This window comes from Mytilus galloprovincialis, chromosome 6, assembly GCF_965363235.1.
Source record: "Mytilus galloprovincialis chromosome 6, xbMytGall1.hap1.1, whole genome shotgun sequence".
In the NCBI taxonomy this organism is placed as follows: Eukaryota; Metazoa; Mollusca; class Bivalvia; order Mytilida; family Mytilidae; genus Mytilus; species Mytilus galloprovincialis.
Window position 1 is genome coordinate 2,284,387 of NC_134843.1, and position 22,906 is coordinate 2,307,292.

Below are 22,906 nucleotides of genomic sequence, written 5' to 3' on the forward strand. Positions count from 1 at the left end.
GCTTACTCTTCCAGAGCACCGGCTGTTACAGTTTTTGGTAGGCTCCTGTTGCACAGCCTTTATTTTTCTTTGTAGTGTCTGAGTGGACTTGCTCATCTTTGTATTGTATTTTGTTTTTAAGTCAGATTGTTGTCATAATGAGTTTTTAATGTCCCTTTGGAATCTTTAGTCTCTATTTGATTCTTTCCTCAAGAAAGAAATGTTGATTTTGTACTTGTTCCACACACACACTGATTGATTTAAGATAAATTTCTTTTATTCAGAGTATATCTTATTTTTAGAATGGACTTCTAGAAGACCTTTTTATCTTGTGATAGCATATACAATACACAGAAATTGTGATGTCAAAATGTTTGATTGGTCAATGCAAACAGCTGATTGGTTTCTATACAAACTTATAAAAAAGATAAATTCATGCTCAAATATTAAAGACCAGTTATCAAGCATAAAAGAAAATTAATCAAATACAAGTTTTGAATGTTTTGTGAAACTTAAATTGTGTATTTTTATATTACTGACTTTTGACTTAGGGTTCTATATTTTTTGGACAGGCTACCTATTCTGTGGTAAGACATCCTGGTACTCTGTCAATTACATGCAACCAAAGGAACTAAAATCAAATATATAAACAGTGCTATTTTTGGGGAAAGTTTACTGCTTTCAGATGATTAAGTTATCTATAGAAAGCAGTAAACAGTAAATCTTCTCTCAAAATTGTACTTTGAATTTATTTATTTATGTAGCTCTTGCTTGATCAATTACCAGAATGTTCAACCACAGAGAAGGTATCCTGTCAAAACCTTGTAAATTCCAGAGTCAAAAGTTGGTAATATGAAAATGGTCTGTTTTTTATTCCTTGCCATTACCTCTTGCAATTTCAGTCTGTTTTGTAAGAAAGATAATTCAAATAACTGTTGTGTAGTGGGTAATACTAATCTCTCATCTTTCTCCATAAATAATTGGAATAAAAACGATTGTTGGCTTTCTTCAGCATTCTCAGCTCTGTAAAAGTATACAAAAGTTGTTGTCAATGGTAAATTAAACAGAAATTATTTCTTTTTATATTTTTATGACTATTTCTTACATACTTTAACATAGAATTGTTTGAAGCTAACCAAGTGTCAAATAGAATGTTTTACATAAATCTCTTTATCTGCAATAATAGATTTTCTATTGTTATTTTTTGCATAGGTAAGGCTCATGATTTTCTATTGTTATTTTTTGCACAGGTAAGACTTATGGTTTTCTATTGTTATTTTTTGCATAGGCAAGGCTCATGGTTTTCTCTTTTAGATGGTTTCACATTGTATTATCTCGTTGACTTTAGAGCTGACATGAATAGGGTTATCATTTTTGTTTAGTTTCTTTTGTTACCTATTCTGATTCTGACTCTGACCTCTTTTAACTTAGTTTTACTGTGTGTATTGCTGTGTGTTTGTTTCTCTTCATTGGCTAGAGATAATGCACGAGGGTTGAGATTTTAAAAAACATGTTTAACCCCACCACATTTTTGCACCTGTTCCAAGTCAGGAGCCTCTGGCCTTTGAAAGTCTTGTATGAAATTTAATTTTACTTTATTTATTTATTTCGGAGTTAAGTATATATCCATTATCACTGAACTAGTACACTTCTTTTGTTTAGGGGCCAGCTGATGCACGCCTCTGGTATACATGGTGACCTTCGACTGTTTTCTTCACTTTGGTTAGGTTGTTGTCTCTTTGACACATTCCTCATTTCCATTCTCATTTTTATTATGATTTGAGGTGTAGGACTCAGTATTTTTATTATGATTTGAGGTGTAGGACTCAGTATTTTTATTATGATTTGAGGTGTAGGACTCAATATTTTTATTATGATTTGAGGTGTAGGACTCAGTATTTTTATTAAGATTTGAGGTGTAGGACTCAGTATTTTTATTAAGATTTGAGGTGTAGGACTCAGTATTTTTATTAAGATTTGAGGTGTAGGACTCAGTATTTTTATTATGATTTGAGGTGTAGGACTCAGTATTTTTATTAAGATTTGAGGTGTAGGACTCAGTATTTTTATTAAGATTTGAGGTGTAGGACTCAGTATTTTTATTAAGATTTGAGGTGTAGGACTCAGTATTTTTATTATGATTTGAGGTGTAGGACTCAGTATTTTTATTAAGATTTGAGGTGTAGGACTCAGTATTTTTATTAAGATTTGAGGTGTAGGACTCAGTATTTTTATTAAGATTTGAGGTGTAGGACTCAGTATTTTTATTAAGATTTGAGGTGTAGGACTCAGTATTTTTATTATGATTTGAGGTGTAGGACTCAGTATTTTTATTATGATTTGAGGTGTAGGACTCAGTATTTTTATTAAGATTTGAGGTGTAGGACTCAGTATTTTTATTATGATTTGAGGTGTAGGACTCAGTATTTTTATTATGATTTGAGGTGTAGGACTCAGTATTTTTATTATGATTTGAGGTGTAGGACTCAGTATTTCATCATTTCAAACATTGAAGACCTATAATCATGATAATACTTTCCAAACAAATTGTGTTGTCACAATGTATCATTTCCCTATAGCAGAACCACTAGCCTTACTTACTTGATTTGAAGGAAGGGATCTGCTTTGGTTATTTGTCCTAATAATAATGATAGAAATTCTTCTGGATCTAAAAGAAACAAGCACATACATCATAAAAGAGTAATTATCAAAATAAAAAACTAATTGTCTAGAATTTACTTTCAAATATAACATTCACCCAGCCCTTGTCATGCTTGATATAAAATTTAATTCAGTACTTGTGAGTACAAAATAGTTTGATTGGTTGATTTCTGAGCCCGAGTACAATAATCGTGTTTTAAAGATTTATGACTTTCAAGCAAGGCTTGATTGTGATTTCAATTTTTTATAAAGAAGTAGCTTGGTCTGAAACCTGGGCCCTGGTTGTTCAAAAGTGTTGTTAAGCTAACACAGTCGTTAAAGTGTTGTTAAAGAATTTAATTTAACAAATTTGTTAACTGTTGTTAAAAAAAATTAACCACAAAATAAATGTTCAGTGATTGCTTGTTTCTCTTTTTTATAGAGATTAGACCGTTGGTTTTCCAATTTCAATGGTTTTATACTAGTCATTTTTGAGGCATTTTATAGCTTGATGTTCTGTTTTAGCCAAGGCTCTGTGTTGAATACTGTACTTTGACCTATAATGCATTACTTTTACAAATAGAGACTTGAATGAAGAGTTGTCTCATTGGCATTCATACCACATTTTCTTATATCTAACAACTTCTTCAAACTATACAGAAAAAAATCTTTTCACTATATACCAGAAAGTTGAACTTAATGTTAGCCTTGTTAAAACTTCTTTTTTTGCTGTTTTAGTTGTGTTTTTTCTTTCATTTTTTTCACAAAGAAAAAAAGTGTTTTTGCAGAATTTCATCGTACAGATTGGTTTGTGGTTTCTGCAATAATTCTGTTAATATAACTATTAATCCACCATTACTGGAATCACAAAGGTTCCTGTAATAATTTGACGTCATAATACATAATAACTGTGCCCCCTTAGTTTCTAGCATAATTTTTCATATCACTCTACTATGATTAGAAAGGAAATTATCAGTCAATAAGATCAAAGGAAAATTTCGTATAAAAGCGATAAATGTGTGTATTGTTGTTAAAGTTTTATTTCCCAAGATGATTTCATGTTTGTGGCTTGGATAGAGAATGGTCTCATTGGCACTCATAGCACATCTTCTTATATCTTTGCCAAATCAAAACTGCCATGGAGATTCCCCAGTTAACAGTATAAAAATTTGACAATCACTGTCATGAAGAATAGCACATGCCAAGATTAGGATTCCTTCAGTGTTAAAACAATACAATAAAGTATAGGAACAGGACAATAAAGACTATTGTTGTAATTGTTTTGTACTTTACTTTCATTTCATGTCTTTATTGTCCTTTTTTTTATTCACTTGAAGTATTTCTTATTTCCAAAATTAAAACATTATGCCCCTCTTCTGTTGGAGGCATGGCCATTTTCTCTGAACAAGTTCACAATTTTATCTAGGGGCCAGCTGAGGATCACCTTTAAGGTGAGTTGTGATGTGTTAGCACTTTTCAAATCAGTCTGAAGATGCATTGTTGGCCTTTGGCTGCTCTTTGGTCGGGTTGTTGTCTCTTTGACATATTCCTTATTTGCATTCTCAATTCTATGGCATAAAAACACTATTGCTATATATTTTCTTTATATATTCTTTATTTTTACCTTTTTCTTCACTCATCATTCCGGGTATATTTCCAAGTTTATCCAATAGGTGGCGTAGTTTCATCACTTTATCCGCTCGTACATAGAAATGACTACAAAATTACCAGTAACATTATAAATACAATCATATCCTATAAGTTGTTGAACAAGAACATCATTTATCATAATCATGATATTTATTATTTTATTTGATTATTCAGAATTATTCTCGTTATATCTGATATATTTTTGTACATATTTGTTTGGTTTGTTGTGTTTCTGTACATTTTGATATAACTTTTTATTATGAGCTGATGTCTTTCAGTAACATATCTAATACAAAATAGTATTAGCATTTAACAATTTTAAAAGATATATAACATTATGAATCCTCAATTTCTAAATCCATTTATAATATTTAGTTTAGTTATCTAAATGTTTACTAATTCATTGATAATTCTTTTAATACAGTTTTCACCATGTTAACCATGGTTATCAGGTTATACCCTTCTAAAAGACAAACAGAAAAAGCACCTTGCAAAATTCTTTAATTTCACTTTCCGATATATTGATGATGTCTTATCACTGAATAACCCATATTTCAGCCAATACTTGCATCTCATATATATCCCAGTGAACTTGAAATTAAGGATACTACTGATACTAGAAGGACTGCTTCATACCTTGATCTTTTCCTCAATATTGTCACAGATGGACGACTTCACACGAAAATCTATGATAAACGGTACGATTTCAACTTCCCAATTATCAATTTCCCATTTCTCAGCAGTAACATACCCTCTGCCCCTTCGTATGGTGTTTACATATCACAATTGATACGTTATTCTCGTGCATGTTCACACTATACCATGTATACGGACTTCATATACAGGAGTGTGCTTCTAACACAGAAACTGCTCCAACAAAGTTATGAGGAGGACAGATAAAAAATGACACTCCGTAAATTTTACGGACACCATCAAGAATTGGTTGATCCATACGATGTATCTTTGTCCAAACTAACTATGGACATTTTTAACAAGTGTTAGATTGTGGTTTGTCATTACGTCGTCTGATCTTTTTATTACTGAACGTGACTTATTCCCAAATGTGACTGTTTTTTCTGAGTGTGAATTCGTATTGCTATAAGACTAGGCATGGTACTTTTCCATCCCAAATTAATTTGTTGGAAAAGTACCATGCCTAGTCTTATAGCAATACGAATTCACATTCAGAAAAAACAGTCACATTTGGGAATAAGTCACGTCTTGTGTGAGAAGTTTTATGCAATAATCATAAATAGTTTCTGAGATATGGCGCGACATGTGAAAAAAAAGCCTTTTTTACAAAAAACTTAATAACTCTAAAATAAAATTTTAAAAAATCACCAAAAAATATACAGATCTTAATATTAATATAACTAAGAAGTGTGTAAAGTTTTAAGCAATAGTCATTTATGGTTTTTAAGATACCGTGCAACATGTGAAAAATCCCCTCTTTTTTACAAAAAACTCAATAACTCCAAAATAAAATTTAGAATCATCACCAAAAGTAAACAGATCTTTGGATTAATATCACTAAGACGTGTGTAAAGTTTAAAGCAATAATCAAAAATCGTTTTTTTGAGATACAGCGCGACATGTGAAAAATACACACCCCTTTTTAGTTATAAAGTCTAGTAACTCAAAATGTTTAAATCCTATTTTCACCAAAAAGTATACAGATCGTTTGACCATCATAAAAACAAGTTTCATGAAATTTGAATAAGCGGTTCTCAAGTTACAGTGCGACATGTGGACGTAGGAGAGACAGATGGACAGACGGACACCGGACATTTGTATACCATAATATGTTCCTTCAAAATTTTGATGGGCGTATAATTAATGATTATATATGCGATTATATTGGCAAAATATTTGTGATTATGTGATTATTTGGACACTATAATGGGGTGCCTCAACATCATCAGGAACTACAGTGTAACCAGCCTTATCCAACACCCGAGTGTTCCAACATCCTGCTTTAACTGACACATTTTTATGGTCCCAACATATCCTTTCAGAAAAAAACTGAGTATTCCAACACCCTTCTTAATCCGACATTTTTTCCTGGTTCCCCTGCGTGTCTGATAACTCAGGTTTCACTGTACTGAGTATTCCAACACCCTGCTTAATCCCACATTTTTTTCTGGTCCTCCTGTGTGTCTGACATTTTTTCCTGGTCCCACTGTGTGTCTGATACATTTTTGTAACTCAGGTTTCACTGTACTTACCATCTTAAAGGATTGACTATTCCTTCCTTCAGAACATTAATAACTTCTTCATATTCTTGATGGTCGTCTAAACGTTTAGGTCTATATAATATTCCATCATATACAGTTGTAAAATAAAACATTGCAAACAAAGTAGCATCTAAATAACAAGAGTTATGGTGACCTTGTATTCCTTTTTGTTTCCCACAAATTTTTGTTCCGATTTCACTTTCACTTAAAGAATCTGGAGGAGAAATGTTTCCATGAACGTCAGGAGTTTCAAAACTTCCAAAATTATTTCCTAATGCTCCTCTTCCATGCTGATCAACAAAACGTTTATCTTTACGACATTTATATAGAGGTACAAAAAATCCTTTTTTATCGGGACAAGAGAAATAACGAATTTTCTTAAATGTTCCATCTGTACCCGCTGAAATTTCCTCCTCCTGTAAAAGAAATAATCATACATTTATTTATTTTTATTTTTTATGTTTAACACCACTTTTAAGCACTGCTTTTTGCTATTTTGTGGCAGCTAGTTTTTATTGGTGGAGGAAGACAGAGTGCTCAGAGAAAACCACTGACATTCGATAGGAAAACTGACTATCCTAAACAGTTAATATTGGAGTGGAGTGCACCCCCACAAGCCGGATTCAAACTCACAACCTCAGTGTTGACTGGCTAGTGATAACAGTAGTAACTACTTAAACCACTCTGCAATGAGGCTATTTAATCAATCATACATAAAAAGCAGCAAAAAACTTAAAATCAGGTATCTGTAACTTTGCTTTTACATTAAATTACTATCCTTATTATTTTATTCGATCCTGGGTTATTAATTTTATGAATTTCAGGTTTTAGTTACATTTGTATGTCATGTATGTACACTTTCCTGACTTTGGCAGTAACCTTAGTGTGCATTGTGTCCAGTTTTAAAGTTTTTTTAAAGTTGAAGACGTATTGGTGGCTTTGGGCTGTTCTCTGCTCTTCGGTAGTGTTTTTTTTCTCTTTGAACCATTCCCCATTTCCATTCTCAATGCTTTTTTGCAATTTCATGAAATCTAATATACACAAAAATATAATATTTCCTAAATCCAAGAAAACATGCAATGTTGCTGACCTAATTCTATTAAATTGTACCTAAGAAATGTGCGAAGGAAATATTTTTTAGAAAAACATACAGGCAGATGAAAATGGTTGATGCTAATACAACAGCCTATCAAATATCATTGATGCATCATAAGTGCCCTTGAACTGACCTTGTTTCATAGTTTACAAAAGTATGACACACTGTTTATGCTACTGCTGAAACTGCAGGCCTAAGTCACGCAATTTGTCCGGGGAAAAAAATGTATGACAACTGTATATTGATATATTTGTACCATGAACTGAAAAGGACCATAACCCACCTAAATTCAAGCAATACTTTGAAGATATCCTATAGCTTCATTTACTTTGTTTGTCATCATAAGACACAATTGTTCACCTTAAGGAAACTGATATTATGATTTTAGTTTTCCTTAAACACCTAAAAAAACTGACAGGAATATCACACTTCCACAGCACAGAAACTATGTCAAATTACTTTTTTGTTTATAATAAATTTCCTTTTTACAATTCAGATTGAAACCTTCATGTGAGATTGGTACGATTAAAATTATGTAATACTGAAAGGGGCGCTAGCTGTCAAATTCATGTCCACTGATTTGACTCAAATTCTCATATTTGATTCATGACCATGTAAAACATTTACCCAAATTATAAGAAGTCAAAAATAACAATGTACAGGGCACGGACTTGATAATTTGTAGCTTCCTTTCGTGTGTATTTTAGTCTTGACACCATCTAATTAACTATCAAGTGTTGACCTCCAAAGACCTACTATGGTCATATATAGAAGCTTGATGATTATTGCAGAAGACAATATGTTGATAGCCAGGTATTGTTTGGTTTTAGTGTTGTTGGTTTGCTGTCTATTTGTTGATGCAATACATCTCATTTTGCCTTATATTTGTATACAATGTATTACTAAGTTGGAAGAGTAGACAAACTAACCATTTCTAAGCCAGCAATTGGCCTTGTTGGTTCCTTCTGGTCTGGTAGGGAACCAACCCACCTTATGACCCCATATAAAGGAGGATTCTGCATGACTTCAACCATTGACCCCACTTCTAGATCGGGATCAGCAGGAGGAATGGACTTCATACTTTTACGGGTCCCTGGAGGTTCAATAGACTGACTCCCGGGCTCAGAGGACTGTAGACTCTGTTGAGATTGTTCCTTCTTCAATTTTTGATCTATAAATAGAATATGTCAATAAAATTATATATTGTTTTATCCATTTTACTTTGTAAATTGTCTTCCATATATTACCTATAAATAGAATATGTCAATAAATTGTATACATGGTATATTGTTTTATTCATTTTATTTAGTAAAATGATATGTCCTGTTCTTAACTTCCTTGATCTTTAAACCAGAACTAATATATATCTATATATAAGATGAAATATACCTATATATCTACCTTGAATATGATCTCCCAGTATATCAACTGTTGACATTCCTAATGAATGAGACTGATTCATTTATAAATCAAGGTTGCTAGACTTTCTGTATGCATCCTTGAGTCTGATTACATAATTATAAGATACTTAGTTTCCCAAATGTAACCTCAGATTGATGTAAAACATAGTAAAACTAGTTGTAGGTAAAAACATATACAAGGATATAAAAACCAATTGAAAAAAGTATACAGGTAAAATGACTTTCATTTTAGGGCACATATCTTTCTAGGATGTGTCAATCTAATTAAAAACCATTCTCTCATTCCTTTATTTTCTGATATGTTGCATGGGACATATCAGAAACCGGAAGCAATAAGAGATTGTTTTTTAGATAAAGGATGTATCTGCATAACAAATTATATATTGTTATAGTTTTATATGTCTATAAGAATTAACGGTTTACAGATGCATACATTTGAATAACAATGCATGAGTTTTCAGTTAGTTCCCTTAACTCTTGTTAATTGTTAAGTCCCTTTTGGTAAAACAGCTCCTCACAACTCAATGTCTTCAGACGTCCCTGGTTTAAGTATTCCTGATCAATGCTGATAAAGATAAATCAAGAGGAGTGCTACAGATGCATGAAATTATAAGGTGTTTGAATAGAGAATAGAAACGGTGAAGGTGTCATAGAGACATCAACCCGACCAAAGAGCAGAAAACAACCTACAGCTAGGGATTGGTCTTAAATGCCGAAAGAATATCTCGCACTATGAGGTGTGCTTCAAGTGAATGTTATTTTTATTTAGATAAAACTTCATTCGTGCCTCATACAATTTACTTACAGTACATAGTTTGCTGCGTGAAATGGTAATCTTAACTTCAGATCTCACAAACTGAGGTTACACATAATTCTATGGTTTCTTCTAGTTTTACTTCCCATTGAGTATTATGTAAACTGAGAAACACGAAAAAACCAAAACAAACAACTAGAACATGCGTATTTGAAACCGAGAAGGATTTTGTTATCTCTTGCTTTAATCAAATATGCCCCTAACACATTTATATTTTTCTGCTTTGTTCACAAATCGTTGTCAATATGATGGAATTTTATGTGACTGTCATACAAGTGAGAGGTTTAGCTAGCTACACAACCAGGTTTAATCCACCATTTTCTACATTTGAAAATGCCTGTACCATGTCAGGAATATGACAGTTGTTGTCAATTCGTTTGAAGTGTTTTATCATTTGATTTTGCCATTTGAAAAGGAACCTTCTTTTTTGAATTTTCCTTGGAATTCAGTATTTTTGTGATTTCACTTTTGACATAAAGATTTTGTTTATATGATAGACAGACACTATAATAATATATATATATTTTTTCAAATTTACTTGAAAGAGTGTTAAATGTAAGCACACAATTAAAAGTTTTGTAAATAGAGGCACCCTCATTACTTATATTGTTATAGAAAGGGATATTTTATCAGATAATATTTTGATTCAAATTCAAACATTCAGGAAGTAAATTAGAAAAGAATGGGGCTAGATGCTATTGTGTTTTTTTGTATATGTATAACTTAACATACCTATTATGATATTTAAATATGTACTGTGCATACATACATACATTCCTAAATAGAAACACTCATTCATATTGAAGGTTTAAAAAACATATTTTAATTAAAACACTGTCATGTTATTAATCCATTTTTTTATTTACACATAATTTCATACTACAAAATAAAAAATCAATGATAAAAATTTAAAAAAACGTAAAACAAATTACTTCCTGAAGGTTCAAAACAATTTATAGAAATACAGTTTAAAGTTATCATACATGTTTTATATATATATAATGTACTATCATTTTCATTTCAATAAATTTGAACATAGTCTTCACTTAAATATGTGACCCTGTAGAATGAGAATGATTTTATTTTTTTTATTATTTTTTATTTATAATTTTATACCATTGCATACAAATTTTACAGAGACTAACAGATCCCTTCAGTTGATTCTTTTGGATAATTTTTTGTGGTCACATTTTTTTGTAAAGAAAAACTTTGACGCAAACTAACTCAATATCAAATGTTTGAGAGTAAAATTCTTATAATTTTATTCATTTATGATACTGTCAATTCAGAAATAAATGTTCGGTTTTCTTATTGACATTTTTTAACAAATTGCAAAAAACGCAAGATAAATTATTGTGAGTTCATGAAAATCTGTTTACAGTTCTTCTTATTGAGGCCCACACACAATCCCATTATTTGATTAACAAAATCCTTTTAATTTAATATTTTATGAATGTACTGATTATTTTTTTTTTATTACTTGTCTGTTAAAGGAAGTAAGTAAAATCATTTGTTTGATTAATTATCTTCCTTAAGATTAAAAGAAAATGACACTTTTCAAAAATGTATTACCTTGGTGAATAAGTATTTGCCCCAAATTTAAACAAGGTGTTAAAAAGTAATACAATTTCCACAAATTTAGGAAATTCCACTCATTGAATATTAATGACCACAAAGGAATATTTGATTATTTATTGCATAAATTATTATTAAGTTTAAAATATAGAACTTGGGTTTTGAAAATTTTATTTTTGGAAAATAAACAATTTCAGAGTCATATGTATGGATATTAGGCAATAACCTACATGTATACACACTGTTGGTGATTTAAAAGAGATGATTAAATTACGGATTAAATGTCATTTTTTTATGAATGAAACAAGGAAGTAAATAACAAAATAAATATTTAAACACTTTAATGAAGTCTAAAAAATTCCAATTTAAATCTATATCAGGAGAGAAGGGGTTATCCCAAAGTCAACTTTTCAATGATATATTTTAAAAGATGCAAATTTGAGATGTAAACAATACATGGACAAAATAAAAATAAGAATGACTTAAATGAAATTTTAAAGAACCTTTTATAAGCAATCCAAATATTTAATATGGTATATTATAAGTCCCACTACCCCAAACATGATCCCCTATTTCATATTTTCCTGATTATTGAGCTCACTATACATGCTAGAGGGTTTTTAAAATAAGATGACAAATATAATTATATATATTTGGATTTGATAAGAAATAAAGGTGCTTTCGCAACCACAAAAAATAGTATGGAATATTTTTACATTAGTTTTCATCCTGAAAAAAGGTTCTTCCATTCCAGATATTCATGATAACTGAACTATCCAAAGTTTTAATGAAGAAACTTTTATACAAATTTGAAAAGGATATGATTAGACAAAAAGTTGCCACCTTGACAACAAAAAAATCATATGAGATATTTTTACAAGCCCCCAAATATTGACAAATAAATAGATTCCACATTTCTGATATATTCTTGCCCAGTCATCAAACTCATCCAAGGTTTTGATGAACAGAAAACTTCATACAAATTTTAATGAGTATCTGATAAGCAGATATAAGAAGATGCGGTATGAGTGCCAATGAGACAACTCTCCATCCAAGTCACAATTTGTAAAAGTAACACGTCTTCTCTATATGAAAAATGAGAAACAAGAAACACTTATAGCCACATTAACAAATGAATTAATGTTTTATATCCCTGCAACAAGAGTTCATACAGGATACTCTTTGATATAACACCCCTCCCCCAAAAAATCACATTTCATTTGTGCATATTTACATAGACATGATAAATGTTGGTTACTATATCTCATTGTTTTATAGTGGCTAACATAATAGCTTCCTAGTTTTTAATATTGATGTCTTTGGAAAGGTTTACCAAAGCAACATCTTGCAAAACCACAAAACAGGGCACGAAACAAATTTGGTGGAAGAAGAAAAAATTTAATCAGAATAAATACAATAGGTGTTTCCTCAAAATAGTGGAAAGACCTAATAAAAGTTGATTAAAAATTTTATAGAGCAATTGAACCTTGAAAAGGAGGTCAAGTTAACTAATGTAAGGCTAAGCTGGATTAAATCTCTCTCTTGTAAGACATCATCAGTGTCTAAAAACGATTTTCTGGCTCATTTAGTTTTGAAATATATACATATGAATATATAAGGTCTCAAAAAGTTGAAAAATCTGCAATTTCAATAACACATGTGGACATAAACATGATGGTAGTCTCACATATCAAATATCAGCTCAAAATCTGGAGGCTCACAGAAAAATGTCCATATATTAACTGTGATTTTCAATATTTTCAAAGTTGTAAACCCTCAATTTTGGCAAAAATTAGCAGAGCGGAAAGAAACTTAAACTTGATCTGTAATTCATCATGGTTAGCTCAAATACCAAATATCAGCCAATTATCTGAAAGTGTTTAAAAAAAAAGTCTGTATAACTGTGATTTTCAACAATTTATCAAAGTCCATTGCCTGTAATTTCGGCAAAAATTAGCCAAGCTAAACAAAACTTAAACTTAATCTGTAACTCATCTTGGTTAATTCACATGCCAAAAATCATCCCAATATCTGAAAGCCTTAAGAAAAAAAATCTGTATAATGGTTTGTTTCAGAATGACAGAATTATGGAATTAGAATTACGGAATTACGGACAAGGGTGAAACTATATGGCACCGACAACTTCGTCCCGGGGCCATAAAAAATCTCAACTATTCCATGCAAAAGACTTTGGCTTTTATGCCTTCAGCAATAATATTGTATGAGGATAGTAAAGCCTTTTAACGTCAGGCGTCAAACAGTCACTTAGGCTACCGTTAGCGTCAAATTGGTTAAAATTTTACCATGATTTGTCAAAATATCCTTATCGTGTTTCGTCAGAGGTCTCAAAGAATTATCTTTACCGTCATTTAAAAAATAAAATTAAAGTGATTCGTCAAAATCAGTCGATGTTTTTATTGTCTAAAAGAAAGTGTACATTTTACCGTCATACACCTAAAATTACCATGAACGTCATTTGAAAGAATTTTTACCGTTATTCATCATGAAGGTACCCCCATTACGACCCTCTTGTATCTATACAAACTGCTTGTGAATTTGGTTCAATATATATGTAGTATCAATTGTCCTATAAAATCGAACCTATGATCTTACTGCACTTAACACCTTCAATGACCTTCAATAGTTTAAGGTGTATGTTTGCACTCAAACACTCTTATGTAACTAACTGATGACATCATAGACACGTGTAGAACATCTTAGAACATCTTCCGTAAACAGATACATCTGTATCACATAACAATGACTAACCCATTAAGGGTAGCATTTAAACAAAGTATTGAAAAATAAGGAAATAACTGTTATCACCCTTAACCTATGTCATTGTCATTGATAACAACAGAAGTGTAGGTGTAGCCATACTGATATTATATAATATTCTTCCTAGATGGAACATTCCAGTACATTGTGTAGTACGATTTCAATAGACATATGGCTTGTATAGAAAATCAACATTTAAATATTGCCCTTTCTGAACTGTAAAATCACCTTATAGTTACAAAATAGTTTAAACTATTAATAGAGTCAAACTAAAGGTAAATGATCAGTATGGTACTATAGGGTACGTTCTTAGCTGAAGTAAATAACATAGTAACACAGATACATGTCCGATACATGTCCAATACATGTCAAATACATGTCCGATACATGTCCGATACATGTCCCATTTGTATTACCTAATCAACAACTTTATCAAGACATCAGAAACAAGCACGCCTTATTCTTGCTTCTGCAATTTTCTCTGCAGGCGAGACAAACCTCTATAGTATTCAAAGCCAGATTTGACACATCTGCGATCTGTATCTACCTCCTCGATGCATCACTGATGAGTCTTTGTAGACAAAACCCACGTCTGGCGCAAATACAATATTTAAAGCCTTGTATCTATCATGTCTATGATGAGTTTATCTTCATATATAGGATTGATTTATTTTTAAGAGAATCAATTTTCATGGATTGAGGAAAATTTGAATTATTGTGGATATTTGATTTAAAAGTTTTGTCAAAGTCATCATGCAAGTTTATAAATAATTCATTTGTAATTTGCATTTTGTTAAACATTCAAATTTGTGAAAAAGCATTACTCAAAAAAATCAATGAAAAGTATTACCCAACAAAAAATAAGCATCCACAGTATTGATGAAGAGATCTATTGCATGACTTGTTATTCATTTAACGGAATTATGCTAGATTTTCTGTCATTTGACTTACTCATCTAATACTTGTATAATTGCTTTCTGCTAGGTCCTCTACTACATGACTTACTCATCTAATACTTGTATAATTGCTTTCTACTAGGTCCTCTATTACATGACTTACTCATCTAATACTTGTATAATTACTAGGTCCTCTACTACATGACTTACTCATCTAATACTTGTATAATTGCTTTCTACTAGGTCCTCTATTACATGACTTACTCATCTAATACTTGTATAATTACTTTCTGCTTGGTCCTCCAGTGGCGTAGCTTGCATGTATGCTCAGATGCTCAAGCATCCACATCATTTTGGCAAAAAAAAAGTTTTTTTAATAAATATATGATTGCATGTGTTCACAGCAGATACAAAGGTGAGGATTTGAAAATGTCGTCCAATCATTTACGAAGCAGTATGAGTGGTCTTTCCTATAGGATCATTTAGTGTATGTAAACAAGATGGATAAATCGCAAAAAAGGTGTTCTCTACTTTTTCGTGAAAAGTCTACGTCGTAGCTTGTCGTCGGCTGCGACAAGCATTGAGGGTGGTTATAACAAATCCGCATGTTTAGTCTGAAATTGAGCAAGTTGACAACTAAACCATCATATCCTGATAACGTTTTCTGTGATGCGAAAGACAACGTGATAAAAACCGTATTTGTATAATGGAGTGTTATCATTTCTTTGCTAATAAATACCTTCTCCATCTAGTTACAAATATTTTAATTTTATTTTTAAGAAAAGAGTTCCTATGTCCCAGCATTACTCTTATTTTATTTATCGAAGATGCAAAATATCTGGAGAGAAATAACAGCTTCAGAACAAATGCAATTGGATTTCAGTCATAATCAGTGGCGTAGCTTGCATGTATGCTCAGATGCTCAAGCATCCACATCATTTTGGGAAAAAAAAAGTTTTTTTAATAAATATATGATTGCATGTGTTCACAGCAGATACAAAGATACAAAGGTGAGGATTTGAAAATGTCGTCCAATCATTTACGAAGCAGTATGAGTGGTCTGTCCTATAGGATCATTTAGTGTATGTAAACAAGATGGATAAATCGCAAAAAAGGTGTTCTCTACTTTTTCGTGAAAAGTCTACGTCGTAGCTTGTCGTCGGCTGCGACAAGCATTGAGGGTGGTTATAACAAATCCGCATGTTTAGTCTGAAATTGAGCAAGTTGACAACTAAACCATCATATCCTGATAACGTTTTCTGTGATGCGAAAGACAACGTGATAAAAACCGTATTTGTATAATGGAGTGTTATCATTTCTTTGCTAATAAATACCTTCTCCATCTAGTTACAAATATTTTAATTTTATTTTTAAGAAAAGAGTTCCTATGTCCCAGCATTACTCTTATTTTATTTATCGAAGATACAAAATATCTGGAGAGAAATAACAGCTTCAGAACAAATGCAATTGGATTTCAGTCATAATTTATATTTCCAATGGGTTCAAAAAAGATGATCAGGACTTATTTTCGCAATTGTCAACTGAGACATTGCTGATGATACAAGTTTCACAAAAAGCTGGCAGGAATTGTATACATAACAGTGCTAACAAGACCAGACGGACGCAGGCCGCCCAGTATTTCCATGTCCACTGCAACGCTTTAAGACAATTAATAAAAAAAAACCATTGTGAGGCTTATATTCCGAGAAAGAGGATCACTGCGATTCCTATATTTCGAAGTTCCATGAACAGAGGTGCCGCTGTACTTGTTATATTTTTGTGATGTCAAGTGTGAAACTTTAACATTAAATATTTTTGAATTGATTGAAGGTACTTTCGAGAAAACAATAAAATTCTGTTGGAAAATGAATATATATTGGTTGGTATTTTGAAATTAAACAAAAATCTAACTAGTGTCGGTTTCTAGGGGAATACTCATGCATAAATGGGAAAATGTAAAAAAAAAAAAAAAAAAAATCTGCATAATATGGTCCCAAAATTTTTTCGCCTCGCTCCGCTCGCCGACAATTTCGCATCCACATCGTTTCAACCCTGGCTACGCCACTGTCCTCTATTACATGACTTACTCATCTAATACTTGTATAATTACTAGGTCCTCTACTACATGACTTACTCATCTAATACTTGTATAATTGCTTTCTACTAGGTCCTCTATTACATGACTTACTTATTTGGTACTCGTATAATGGGTTCATGCTAGGTTCTCTGGATTCTTCAATATACACCTTTTGTGGTATTGGTTTGACGGGTGAGACAAACTGAGGTCTGTTTGATGAATGAACTTCTACTTCCACCTGTTGTGAATTAGGTATAACTCTCTCAATAGTCTCTGGCACTTTAATATCTTCGGGGGGTAACGCTACCACTTCTGGTTGTGGTGAGCCATAAGCAAAAGTGTCTGACAAAAAGTAAACAATAAATTATTATATAAAGTAAACAATAAAATATATATATAATTCAGATCTTGTATTTTTGAATGTTAAAATCTTTCAAAATATTCATTTAATGGCATCAATTTGAATGATGAGTTGAATTTTGGTTTCAATAATATTGCATTGTTTTCAAGATTTTATGTGCTACTGTAGTTTCCATTTATCGATTATTGTTTAAAGTGGTTAAGTTGGGATACATTTTTATTATTTATGGGCCATTAAATACCTTCTATAAAATGCTGTCTGATTATTTTGATACATTTGAATGTAGGTAGATCTTGACATTCTGAACATGTTATACCATATCAAATTTCTGTATCTTTTATGATTTTTAAAATATCAGACAGTTACCACTCTGTTCTATTTATAGCTGTGGTGGCCATATTGGTATATGAACTATAATGTAATTCACAAACTATTATCTAGACACCCTAGGGATCTATCAATTGAGAATGGTTTCAATAGTCTTTTTTCATATTACTGACATTTGGCACTGGATTCCTAGTTTATACTTTTTTGAAAAATTATATAATAGGAAGTCAAAAGTCAGTAATTTGAAAATGATCTATAATGGTTTTGGAGAAGATAGACAATGAACACCAGACTTAATCATCATGGCCCTTATAGGTAAATGAGGTAATAAAAGGATAGGAAGTGCCAGAAATCTGTATACTATGCATACATGTAGAATATAAAAACGTATGTACTTACTTAGTGTCATTGTTTTCTCACAAAAATTTTAATATGCCCTTTCGAAATAAGTATTTTGTTGAATAAAATTAATCATGAAATTTTAGTGGTTTTCACCAAATGGTAGAGATTAAATTAAGGTGTCAATTTTTAAATCAATTTGTAATATTTTAATTTATCAGTAATGAAATTCATTGTTCAATTATTTATATAGAATAAATATTGTTTTAATATCTGAAATGAACCAAAACTTGACAAAAGCATCAAAGACAATCACCATCATGATAATATGGAAGTCGTTTATCTATGACCAACAGCTTATTAATTGGAATAAGTTGACCTTAGAAGTCTAGGTAGATCCATGGAAATTACATTTTATAAAGTTAATCTTTTTAAGTGTGATAACCAAGTAAAAGCAATCTGTTATAACATTTGATGAGTTGGACAAATGTTGGATAGCCACAATTAGTACAACATTAAATAATGATAAGAAGAATGTGTCCCTAGCACACATGGTACATGGATGCCGCATCCGCATTATCATTTTCTATGTGCAGTGGACTGTGAAAATGGGGTAAAAACTCTTATTTGGTATTACAATTAGAACGATGATATCATAAGGAACATGTATCCTAAGTTTCAAGTTGATTGGACTTCAACTTCATCAAAAACTACCTCAACCAAAAACTTTAACCTGGGGCAGGACAGAGGAACAAACGGACCAAGGGACGCACAGACCAGAAAATATAATGCCCATAAATGAGGCATAAAAAGCCAGGCAAGGATTAAGACTGGGGTGTATGCAGCATAACATCCAATTAATGATTTATAAGGTCTAACAATAATTAACATGATCTTAAATAATTATGATAATTTACAAAGTCTAATGATATTTTAAAAGGTCTCACATAAATGGTCCTTACCTGCAGTTGGTGCCTGCATGGCCAGATACTCTTCTGCTTTCATAAGTCCCATGATTGGTACCAGGGAAGCATGCTGTGGTTTAGCATGAAACAGTCTGTGACTTTTATATTTCCCTGTACCTGAACCAACTGGGTTTACCTAGAAGTATTGACAAAAAGTTTACCAAGAAGTATTGACTAAATTGTGGAAATATACAACTGTATGAAAACTGATGTTTTACGACTAAACAAACAAGAATATTTGTCTTAAGAATTAATCTGATGAGTTAGGTCCACTTGAAATGATTTGTTACCTAATGTTTCACTTTCTTCAAGTTAAATCACTGTCCTTCTTTAGAGTTTATTGATACTTACAACAATGTTAAATTAACCATCTATAATACTAAAATAATGAGGTCCATTTTCTCAGCTGTCATGGGGTAAAAAACGACAAATTAAAGAATTTAACTTTATATATAGCTAATATAGGACAATGGTGTAGATTAAAAACCAGATGCTCCGCAGGGCGCAGCTATATATGACCGCAGAGGTTGAACCCTGAACAGTTGGGGCAAGTATGGACACAATATTTAAGCTGGATTCAGCTCTAAATTTGGATTGTGATTAAATAGTTGACACAGCATAGGTTTCTGACACAGAATGAATGTGGTCTAATGAACTTAAAATATTTTTTTTGCCTTTGAGCAATTCACTATGCTGTTGAATATTAATCCTCTCAAAAATGTTTGAAGAAATTTTCTTTTTATTTATGAAATCTGAAATGAGAAAAATTTCACCCCCCCCCCCCCCATTTTTTTTTCACATCCCCCTTTCCCTTTTTCCAAAACTGATCTCAATTCAAATTCCTAATGGAGTTTGCAACAATAACTACTCATTTAAATACATCATAAAATATTAAAATGTAAAATAAAGTGCTTGTTATCACTGAATGGTAAAGATTGTTTTAATTTATCAGTTGGTGGTAAAAGTGAATATACATTGTATGTTGTATAAAACAATGATTTAAGTTGATTCAACTACTATTCTGGACGAAGAAAGATAACTCCAATTGAAAATTTCTTGATATTGCACAATACTGTGCAATTGAAAATATTTGCTATTGCACAATACTGTGCAATTGAAGATTTCTTGCTATTGCACAATACTGTGCAATTGAAAATTGCTTGCTATTGCACAATACTCTGCAATTGAAGATTTCTTGCTATTGCTGAATACTGTGGAATTGAAAATTTCTTGCTATTGCACAATACTTAATATAATAATTTTGGATCCTGATTTGAACCAACTTGAAAACTGGGCCCATAATAAAAAATCTAAGTATATGTTTAGATTCAGCATATCAAAAAAACCCAAGAATTCAATTTTTGTTAAAATCAAACTTAGTTTAATTTTGGACCCTTTGGACTTTAATGTAGACCAATTTGAAAACGGGACCAAAAATTAAGAATCTACATACACAGTTAGATTTGGCATATCAAAGAACCCCAATTATTCAATTTTTGATGAAATCAAACAAAGTTTAATTTTGGACCCCGATTTGGACCAACTTGAAAACTGGGCCAATAATAAAAAATCTAAGTACATTTTTAGATTCAGCATATCAAAGAACCCCAAGGATTCAATTTTTGTTAAAATCAAACTAATTTTAATTTTGGACCCTTTGGACCTTAATGTAGACCAATTTGAAAACGGGACCAAAAATTAAGAATCTACATACACAGTTAGATTCGGCATATCAAAGAACCCCAATTATTTAATTTTTGATGAAATCAAACAAAGTTCAATTTTGGACCCTTTGGGCCCCTTATTCCTAAACTGTTGGGACCAAACCTCCTAAAATCAAACCCAACCTTCCTTTTATGGTCATAAACCTTGTGTTTAAATTTCATAGATTTCTATTAACTAATACTAAAGTTATGTTGCGAAAACCAAGAATAATGCTTATTTGGGCCCCTTTTTGGCCCGTAATTCCTAAACTGTTGGGACCAAAACTCCCAAAATCAATCCAAACCTTCCTTTTGTGTTCATAAACCTTGTGTTTAAATTTCATTGATTTCTATTTACTTATACTAAAGTTATTGTACGAAAACCAAGAATAATGCTTATTTGGGCCCTTTTTTGGCCCCTAATTCCTAAACTGTTGGAACTAAAACTCCCAAAATCAATCCCAACCTTCCTTTTGTGGTCATAAACCTTGTGTCAAAATTTCATAGATTTCAATTTACTTAAACTAAAGTTATAGTGCGAAAACCAAGAAAATGCTTATTTGGGCCCTTTTTGGCCCCTAATTCCTAAAATGTTGGGACCAAAACTCCCAAAATCAATCCCAACCTTCCTTTTGTGATCATAAACCTTGTGTTAAAATTTCATAGATTTCTATTCACTTTTACTAAAGTTAGAGTGCGAAAACTAAAAGTATTCGGACGACGACGATGCCAACGTGATAGCAATATACGACGAAAAATTAAAATTTTTGCGGTCGTATAATTACACCACTCCAGACCCTCTTGTTTTCCACATAATTAATATTGCCAATAATTAACAAGTTCAGGGTTGAATCCGATACCGATACCAATAGTATATTCACCTGTTACCTATTACCTTATCTGTATGTTCTGCATCTGACAGGCACACCACCAAACGGTGTATTTAGGATTTTGCTATATACAGTCACAATCACAGGGTTGACACTACTAAATTCAATCATTGTCAAATTGTATCCTATTGTAGTATTTCAATCAGAAGACTTTCAAAGATAACAATACGAATACTAAAAATCTGGACTTAAAAAATAAGACGTATAGGTACAGTTTTCAATTTGTTAGCGGGCATGACGTAAAACAGCGAATCAAAGAATTCAACTTTATTTATAACTAATATAATATAGGACAATGCTGTTGATTAAATAATACTCCATTCCAGGACCTTTTGTTTTCCAAATAATTTAAAATATTACCAATAATTGATAAGTTCCAGGTCGACGGGTTCAAACAGAAAGATTTGAAAGCAGAGAAAACTGTGTATTATATAATCGGCATGACTTTATCAGTTGACAATACCAATACTAAAATAAGGCTTACACATAGTTATATACTTTAATTAGTCACAGACCCACCATATCATGGCTGTGTTCTAGTACCATATATATATATATATATATACTTCATGTACTAGCTTATATACATGTATGAATGTCCCATGACTGTAGACTGTGTCTTTTGAAATTTCCAATGAAACCAAGATAATAAAAAGAAGAACTGATCTCTTTGACTGAAAATTTACATATTGATGCCTCCTTTTTCATTACAAATCATGTAGAAAACAAGTTCTGTCATTCTTTGAATAGAGATGCCAAGTCTGACAATGATTTTGCCTGTAATTGAATATTTTGGTGTACATAAACTGTTTATATTCAAAAACATGATACACTGATTATTACTTACAAATTCCACTCCAACAGTTATATCATTCCTGCGTGAGTCCGGTAATACCCCGACCCACTTGACCTCTCCATATTCAGGTCCATTGTCACTGAGCCACACAATCTGGTTACCGATCCTTAGACCACATTCAGCTATTTCCTGTCGTAAACTTGCAGTAGCTGTATTAACAGCGTGTCTAGATGTTGGATCAGCTCGGATTTTATGCAGAGGCACAAACACCCCACAGTTTGGTTCACAAGTGAAGAACCGTTTCTTACGGAATACTCCATCACAAGTACCTTTACCTCTATGTTCCTGTAATACACAAAGTCATA

At 31.8% G+C, this 22,906-nt stretch overlaps 1 protein-coding gene across 1 annotated transcript in view; it reads right to left on the reverse strand.

Annotated features, from left to right (window-relative positions):
* The window catches only part of LOC143078690 (ubiquitin carboxyl-terminal hydrolase CYLD-like), a 40,866-nt gene that overhangs the window by 12,066 nt on the left and 5,894 nt on the right, over nt 1-22,906 (reverse strand). Inside the window, exons 2-9 of the mRNA XM_076253598.1 lie at nt 22,593-22,886; nt 19,150-19,288; nt 17,272-17,502; nt 8,529-8,770; nt 6,495-6,919; nt 4,244-4,335; nt 2,581-2,647; nt 867-1,002 (exon numbers count right to left, since the gene is read on the reverse strand). Of these exons, the coding sequence (XP_076109713.1) occupies nt 867-1,002; nt 2,581-2,647; nt 4,244-4,335; nt 6,495-6,919; nt 8,529-8,770; nt 17,272-17,502; nt 19,150-19,288; nt 22,593-22,886 (1,626 nt within the window). The remainder of the gene's footprint in view (nt 1-866; nt 1,003-2,580; nt 2,648-4,243; nt 4,336-6,494; nt 6,920-8,528; nt 8,771-17,271; nt 17,503-19,149; nt 19,289-22,592; nt 22,887-22,906) is intronic.